Source organism: Arachis hypogaea, chromosome 2, assembly GCF_003086295.3.
Source record: "Arachis hypogaea cultivar Tifrunner chromosome 2, arahy.Tifrunner.gnm2.J5K5, whole genome shotgun sequence".
Lineage (NCBI taxonomy): Eukaryota > Viridiplantae > Streptophyta > Magnoliopsida > Fabales > Fabaceae > Arachis > Arachis hypogaea.
In genome coordinates, this window is record NC_092037.1 from 4,173,251 (window position 1) to 4,181,349 (window position 8,099).

The following is an 8,099-nucleotide window of genomic DNA, read 5'->3' on the forward strand; positions in this document are numbered from 1 at the left end:
ACTACCGTTGCTTCTTCTTCTTTTTCTTTCCTGCTATTGTGTCTTCTTCTTCTTCTTCTTCTTCTTCTTCTTTTCCTTTTTCGTTGTTTTTCTCTTTCGTTATCGTCATCACCACCAACAACAACATTTATGTTGTTAACATCTTTATTGGTTCTCATCTTCTCTGGTGCCATTATTAAATAATTTCGATTCATTTCTTAGTTTATTTGAGATTCATCTGGATCCAGAAATAAATTCGATGTGTTTTTTATGATGATTGAGTTTTTTTTTACTGCTTGTTCAAATCTGAACTAATTTCGATTCATTTGTGAATTAACTGAGGTTCACTTGATGCTGTTGTTAAGTATTGACCAAATTTTTTATTTCTTAAGAAATTTTGGTTCATTTTTTAGTTTAATTTAGGTTTATTGGGTTTCGTTTCGCTTAAACTTGTAGAACTTGTTCGTGTGTGGTTGTTTAGTTTATTTTTGTTCAAATCTGAACTAATTTCGGTTCATTTGTGAATTAACTGAGATTCACTTGAATTTCTTTTGCTCATCTTCCGCTTTGTCTTCTTCTTTTTTATCTTTTTTTCTTAATTTTCTCCTTCTTATTTTATTTTTTCAAAATTCTTTTTTATTACTCTTTTAAGAGGAATAAAATCAAGAAGAAGGAACGCGAATAAGAAGGAGGGAAAACACGAAGAAGAAGGAAGAGGAATGCGAAGAAGGAAGAAGAGAAACGCGAAGAAGTAAAAGAAGAAGAAGGAGGAGGAGGAGAGAAATGCGGAAACGTTTACGTAGTTGGAGCGTGTTTTCACGCTCCACTAATGACACTAATTTTTGTTGGGTTTGAGCCAACTTAGTTGGATTTAGTTGTCAAAAAGATTTAGATGTATAGTAACTCTCAAATTGAAATATAAACATAAGATTCATAAATATCAAATAACAATAAATTAAAAAACTAATGTTTAATCACTAAATAAATTTAACACAATATCAAGAAATTACAACACTACAAAACTAATGTTTAAAATGACGGATATGGGCTTGATGTCTTACTTTCTTGGCATTGAAGTAGTTCAAAAAGATGATAAAATTTTTATTTTTGAGAAAAAATATGCAAATAATATTTTGAAGAAATTTCAAATGGAGCACTCAAAATTAGTTTCTACTCCAGCCGAAGAGAAGTTCAAATTACTAAGAGAAGATAAAGAAAGGACAGTAAATTCTACATATTACAAAAGTTTGATTGGAAGTCTGAGGTACTTAACTGCAACCAGATCAGATATTGTGTTTGGAGTTAGTTTGCTTAGCAGATTTATGGAAGATCCTTTGTACTAACCATTTGCAAGCGACAAAATGGATTTTTCGATATATCAAAGGTACTTTAAGTGATGGTATTTTTTATGAAAATACTAATGAAGTGAATCTTGTCAGATACACTGATTATGATTGGGCTGAAGATATAGAAATAAGAAAAAGTACTTCGAGATTTACATTTCATCTTGGTTCTGGTGCAATTTTATGGTCATCAAAGAAACAAGTAGTAGTAGCACTAGCACTCTCTGCAGTAGAAGTAGAATATATAGCAGAAGCAAGTTGTGCAACGCAAGCAGTTTGGCTCAGAAGAATTCTTGAGGAATTGAATGAGAAACAAAGTACTCCAACAATAATATTTTGCGAGAACAAGTAAGCTATTGCACTTTGCAAAAATTCAGTATTCCATGAAAGATCGAAGTATATTGATATTCGATTTCACAAAATCACATAGTTGGTAAATAAGCAAGAAGTTGTGATCAAGTATTGTCCAACTAAAGAACAAATTACAGATATATTTACAAAACCATTGAAGACCGATTTAGTTTACAAATTGAAGAAGATATTTGGAATGATAAATTCTACAAAATTGATTTAAAGGAGACAATGTTAGATAATTAAATCAACTTACAAAAAATCATTCACCACCATTATATACAAAAGTTTAGTCAAATCTTGGTCAAAAATTGAAGGAAGTAAAATTTGCAATGTATATGGGATACAACTAAAAAAAGTTAAAAAGGATCATGGTCAAATATGAACAAAAGAATGTTTAGTATTTGTTTTGAAGAATTTTCTCTTTTGTTGTTTTGAGTGTTAGCGAGTTTGAGAGATGAAAAATATAATAACCTTAATTATTTGAGATGAAAAATTTTCTCTTTTATTGTTCAAATCTGAACTAATTTCGATTTATTTGTGAATTAACTGAGGTTTACTTGATGCTGCTGTTAAGTATTGACTAAATTTTTTATTTCTTAAGAAATTTCGGTTCATTTCTTAATATAATTTAGGTTCCTTTGATTTTTTCTCGCTTGAATTGTTGAACTTGTTCATGTGTGGTTGTTTATGTAGTCTTTATTCAAATCTGAACTAATTTCGATTCATTTGTGAATTAACTGAGGTTTACTTGATACTGCTGTTAAGTATTGACCAAATTTTTTATTTCTTAAGAAATTTCAGTTTATTTCTTAGTTTGATTTAGATTCATTGGGTTTCATTTCGCTTGAACTTGTTGAACTTGTTCATGTGTGGTTGTTTAGTTAGTTTTTGTTCAAATCTAAACTGATTTCGGTTCATTTGTGAATTCACTGAGGTTCACTTGATGCTGCTGTTAAGTATTGACCAAATTTTTTATTCCTTAAGAAATTTCGGTTCATTTTTTAGTTTAATTTAGGTTCGTTTGGTTTCGCTTCGCTTGAATTTGCTGAATTTGATTATGTGTGCTTGTTTAGTTAATTTTTGTTCAAATCTGAACTAATTTCGATTTATTAATGAATTAACTGAGGTTCACTTGATGCTGCCGTTAAGTATTGACCAAATTTTTTATTCCTTAAGAAATTTCAGTTCATTTCTTAGTTTAATTTAAGTTCATTTGATTTCATTTCACTTGAAATTCTCTTGCTCATCTTCCGCTTTGTCTTCTTCTTCTTTTTCATCTTTTTTTTTCTTCATTTTTTCAAAATTCTTTTTGATTACTCTCTTAAGAGGAATAAAACCAAGAAGAAGGAACATAAAGAAGAAGGAGGGGAAACACGAAGAAGAAAGAGGAATGCAAAGAAGGAAAAAGAGAAACACGAAGAAGTAGAAGAAGAATGAGGAGGAGCAGGAGAAAAACGCAAAAACGTTTATGTAGTTGGAGCGTGTTTTCACGCTCCAAAGATAAAACTAATTTAGTTATAAAAAAGACTTAAATGTGTAGTAACTATCAAATGAAAATATAAACATAAGATTCATAAATATCAAATAACAATAAATTAAAAAACTAATGTTTAATCACTAAATAAATTTAACACAATATCAAGAAATTACAACACTACAATATAGCAATAAAATAAATCACACTAGATATAAATGAGTCTTCATCTTATTAACTTTGTCACTTTTCAACTCTTCATCATCATTAATAATTTGGAATAATGTTATTGCTTTGTATTTCTCCTCTAGATGACCGACCATGAAATAATCTAAATTTACACTCACAATAAAAAAATATATAGATTAGTAAAAAAATAAAAAATTTAAAAATTTAAATTAAAAAAAATCCCAAACAAACACCAAATAAGAAACAGTCAAGTAACTATAACCAAATAACCAAATATTTTCATTATTTTCTTTTTCCTTCTTTAAAAAATAAAAATACTAATAAACTCTAGATTTTGGACATTAAAAAGCAGTGATCCGAATGCACGGTTCTGAAATTTCCCAAAGGAAAATATGAGACGGTGCGAAATTTACAAATCCAATTCACTTTCGTCGATTTTCTGATTCCTAATCCTGTCCTGGTTCGCCGCCGCCATGAGCAACGATAATCTGAGGTTGCCGAACCCGAACCCGAATCCGGAAGGGATGCTGGCAATCCCAGTGAAAAAGACTGATCCGGTGGATCTGCACCGGCCGTTACGCAAGTTGGTAGCGAGAAAATACTCAGAGAGCGATGCAGAGAAAGTTGAAAGCGTTCTGGAAACCCTAAACAAATGCCGCAGCGACATGGTGGAGCGAGGGGACCTCTCCCTTCCCAAGCTCCGTGACTGCCTCATCCACTACTTCAAATGCCTCTGCATGGTTGAGCCACTCTTCACCGCTATCTCCTCCGACGCCGACCCCATCCTCTTTGTCTGGTACGACGCCTTCTCCTCTGGGAAGGAGTGTTGGGTTCCCTATCAGCCCAACTGCATCCAATTGGAGAAGGCTGCTGTTGTCTTCAACCTTGGCGCCGTATGCAGCCAGATTGGAGCCTCTAGCGAGCGTACCACCCCCCGTGGCCGTCACCTTGCAATAGATGCCTTCAATGCCGCTGCCGATTTCTTCTTGAAACTCTGGAAGGTTTTTGCCAAGGACGTCTCCGCCACCCTCGACTTGACTCTCCTCTTCGCCGAGAGTCTTCACTGCCTCTTCTCCGCTCAGGCTTTGGAGCTCAATTTACAGCAACAACTCCACAACAACAACAGTTCGGCTCTCCAAAAACATCGATGTGCCATTTCATTTAAATCGGTCAGTCTTGACTCTTGATTGATTTTACATTTTAGATTTTCAATTGGATGAGAAGATGATGAATTGATGATGATGATTGTAGGTTTCTGAGCATTATCGGAGAGCATATGATTTGATACAAAGTGATCCGGCTGCAATCGAACATGTCTCCTCATTTGACAGAACCTGGATAACTCATCTTTACCAGAAGGTGAAATTCTGTGAGGAGGAGGCTCTTCAGATGCGATCATCCATCCTACCCAAATCCCAGCTACCTGTCCAATCTTGTGTTCTTGATCATGATGCAAAATTTGTCACTAAAAAATTAGTTAAAGGGATTTGCGGGCGCGCGTACCAGTGGATACCCAAGCTAGAAGGAATATACCTTGACCTCGTCCTTTCCGAGTACATCCCTTTCAAGATTATCGATGGTGGAAAGCTGGTGGCTCACCCATGGGACATGCCTCCACCTTATCCAACAAAATTTGCAATCTCCTCATCTTCGTCTTCGTCACATCTTCTGGCATTGCCTTTGAAGAAGAGTAAGCCCTTGGACCTGTACCAGCCCCTGCGCAATTACTTTGTAGTCAAATGCTCTGAGAGCGTGGCAAAGAGAGTAGAAGGCCTTTTCGAAATGATAAACAAATTGCGTAGTAAAATGCTGCGTGATGATCTCTCTCTACCCATGCGCCGTGACTGCCTCATCCGCTATTTCAAATGCCTTTGCATGATTGAGCCTTTCTTCCCTATGCCAACCGCACTCAACCCACCTATCTTTGTTTGGTACAATGCCTTCTACCCGAAAAAGAAATCTTCTCAGCACAACATCCATTTGGAGAAGGCCTCTGTTCTCTTCAACCTGGGAGCCCTTGGCTCCCACATTGCTCTCTCCTGCGATCTCACCACCATCCAAGGCCGGCGTATTGCCATAGACGCCTTACATGATGCTTCATATTGGTTCTTAATACTAACGCATGAGGCTGAGAAGGCATCTGCCACCACTGACTTGTCAATAAGCTGCGCCCAGATGCTGCGCCGGATAATAACCTCTCAGATTGCTTATTTGGAATGCGAGCTTCCTCATTCCCATTCCCATGGTGGTGGATATCCTGTATGTATCATCATCTAGCTTTTCAGTTGATTTTTTCTTAGCGCAATTGATGATGTCAATATTGATTTGTTAAATTGTGTGATTGGGATGATGTAGGTCTCTCTGCTTTATCGGAAAATTTATGATCTGATGACATTCGGACCTTTAGCTGAGAAGCTTGTTCAATCCTCGATACCTCAATTTATTGAGTCGAAGATGAAAACCTGCCGTGTTCAAACTGGTCTTGATGTCACTGAACTATTTCTTTCAGGGTATTGTGAGGCTCAATCCCTGCTTCGAGAGGCATGTCAAACACCATGCTTGAACCTTCTCTCCGAGGTTGGCCCTGACAAGATTACGGATGGAATACTGTGGCCAATTTTAGAGGCAGTAACATCGGCATTGGAGGAGATGAACTTGTCCGGGAACACTCCCATGGAGGAAAACTAAACAAGTTTAGGAATGAACTTTTTATATAAGGGAAAAAGACAAATAGGTCCTGATTTTTTAAATTTTTGGCAAATACATCTCTGACAAAATTTAAATACAAAAAATCCCTGACCTTAATAAACGGAAGACAATTTAGTCCTTCCGTCTATTTACCTCTCATACACCTAACGGAACTGGCTGACGTGGCTGAAATGGTGTCCAGGTGTTTGTTACGGTGTCACGTTGGAAGGGGAAAAAAATTCGAAGGACAAATAAGTCCTTGGCGTCATTTTACAAATAAAGTTCGGAGGACAAATAGGTCCTTGAGAATTTTTTTTTCAAAATTAATAAATTCATTTCCTAAATTCTCTCATCTACCTCTCTCCATTTTTATATTTCTCTCTATTATTTTTACTCTATATATAATTATATTTTATATTAGTAATTTGACAAATCAAAATATGTCATTCGATATTTTTTTACAATTAAAATATTTTAAATGTAAAATTATACACATTAAATTATTTTAAATTTTCGATAACGAATGTTAAAATTAATTACTAATAAAAAATTAGACTTTTTCATATAAAAATAATAACTAAAAATCTTATTATTTAATTTTTTATCTGCAGATATCTTGGTCTTCTTAGTCAGAAACTTTTGTCAATTTACGACTTTTTTGTAAAAGTAGTTTGATTTTATAAATCTTTTGTGTCATGCATAATTTATACTGTTAGAACAAAGTGAACTATAATTTTAAAAAAATATTCTCGCAATGTTATTATGCATAAAAATACTAGTTCTAATATAATACACAAATGCACTAATGCTAACTTAATACATGAATAATGCACAAATGAACTAATGCTAATTTGATGCATAAATGAACTGATGCTAACTAATGCCACTGGTATGATGAAAACTGAACTAATGCAATTTAACAAATTCTAATATAATACACAAATGCACTAAAACTAAACTAATGCAATTTAAGAAAAAAGAGTAGAAACATAAGAAGCCCAATTTCTACAATTTTAATACAAATAATTTAAATTGTAGAATAAAACAAGTTAACTAGATTTCAAAATACAAGCATAATTTTATCAGAAATTATTTTTATTATGGAAAGAAAATTGGTGTTTTGGTTGAATATTGACATTTGAAGTGTATTACAGTATTGTAGAAATTATTCAACACGCCTCCACGTATTGGCTAAGATGAGTGCCCCCCACGTGTTGACTTCTCACAAAAAAATTCACCCATCTATAATTACACCACATTCTCCCATTTTCAACAAAAACACCAATATTTTTTCCATACAAAAAAAATTAGCCTAATTTTATAAATTAAATTCTCATACTAGAAGTATAATAGAAGTATAATGAAAAAAAAATTCTCAAGGACCTATTTGTCCTTCGAACTTTATTTGTAAAATGACGTCAAGGACTTATTTGTCCTTCGAACTTTTTTTCCTTCCAACGTGGCACCGTAACGGACACCTGTACACCGTTTCAGCCACGTCAGCCAGTTCCGTTAGGTGTATGAGAGGCAAATAGACGGGAGGACTAAATTGTCCTCCGTTTGTTAAAGTCAGGGACTTTTTTGTATTTAAATTTTGTCAGAGATATATTTGTCAAAAGTTTGAAAAGTCAGGACCTATCTATCTTTTTTCCTTTTCTTTTTTAAGATGGATGTTGGAATTTTGTTCGTTGATACTAGAACTCTTTGTGAATATATTATACTCGTAATTTTGTTTGTTGATGTGTGAATGTATTCCATAATATTCCTCACTAATTTGTATGCCTCTGATCTCGTAGCCATTGTTAGTTTTTGTTGCGTATTGGTAGATAGAACGTTTCAATGTATTCCTTCATATTATACGCTTTATTATGTCTGCTAGGATGCTTGAAACGTGGTATTGACGATAACTTCATTGTATAGACCTTTTCATGACCAGGGGGAATGTATTCGTTGTAGCCAGAAGATTAACTAACATATCTAGGATTTACTGAACATAGTGGACCTAAACTTTCATTTTGATTACTTTATTGCTTCTATTTTTAGTTATATTAAATAGTATATGCAAATTTTGC

The 8,099-nt window shown here is 34.1% G+C and overlaps 1 protein-coding gene across 1 annotated transcript; it reads left to right on the top strand.

Annotated features, from left to right (window-relative positions):
* Positions 1 to 3,592: 3,592 nt before the first annotated feature.
* Positions 3,593 to 6,371, top strand: LOC112720714 (uncharacterized). The gene is made up of 3 exons (XM_025771761.3): positions 3,593 to 4,508; positions 4,591 to 5,598; positions 5,695 to 6,371. The coding sequence occupies exons 1-3, from the start codon at positions 3,813 to 3,815 to the stop codon at positions 6,025 to 6,027; spliced, it is 2,037 nt and encodes a 678-aa protein (XP_025627546.1). The 5' UTR covers positions 3,593 to 3,812; the 3' UTR covers positions 6,028 to 6,371.
* Positions 6,372 to 8,099: the final 1,728 nt, after the last annotated feature.

Coding starts and splice junctions, on each gene's coding strand:
- LOC112720714 (XM_025771761.3), top strand. CDS start 3,813: ATGAGCAACGATAATCTGAGGTTGCCGAACCCGAACCCGAATCCGGAA. Junction 4,509..4,590: donor GTGCCATTTCATTTAAATCG/GTCAGTCTTGAC, acceptor TGATGATTGTAG/GTTTCTGAGCATTATCGGAG. Junction 5,599..5,694: donor CCCATGGTGGTGGATATCCT/GTATGTATCATC, acceptor GGGATGATGTAG/GTCTCTCTGCTTTATCGGAA.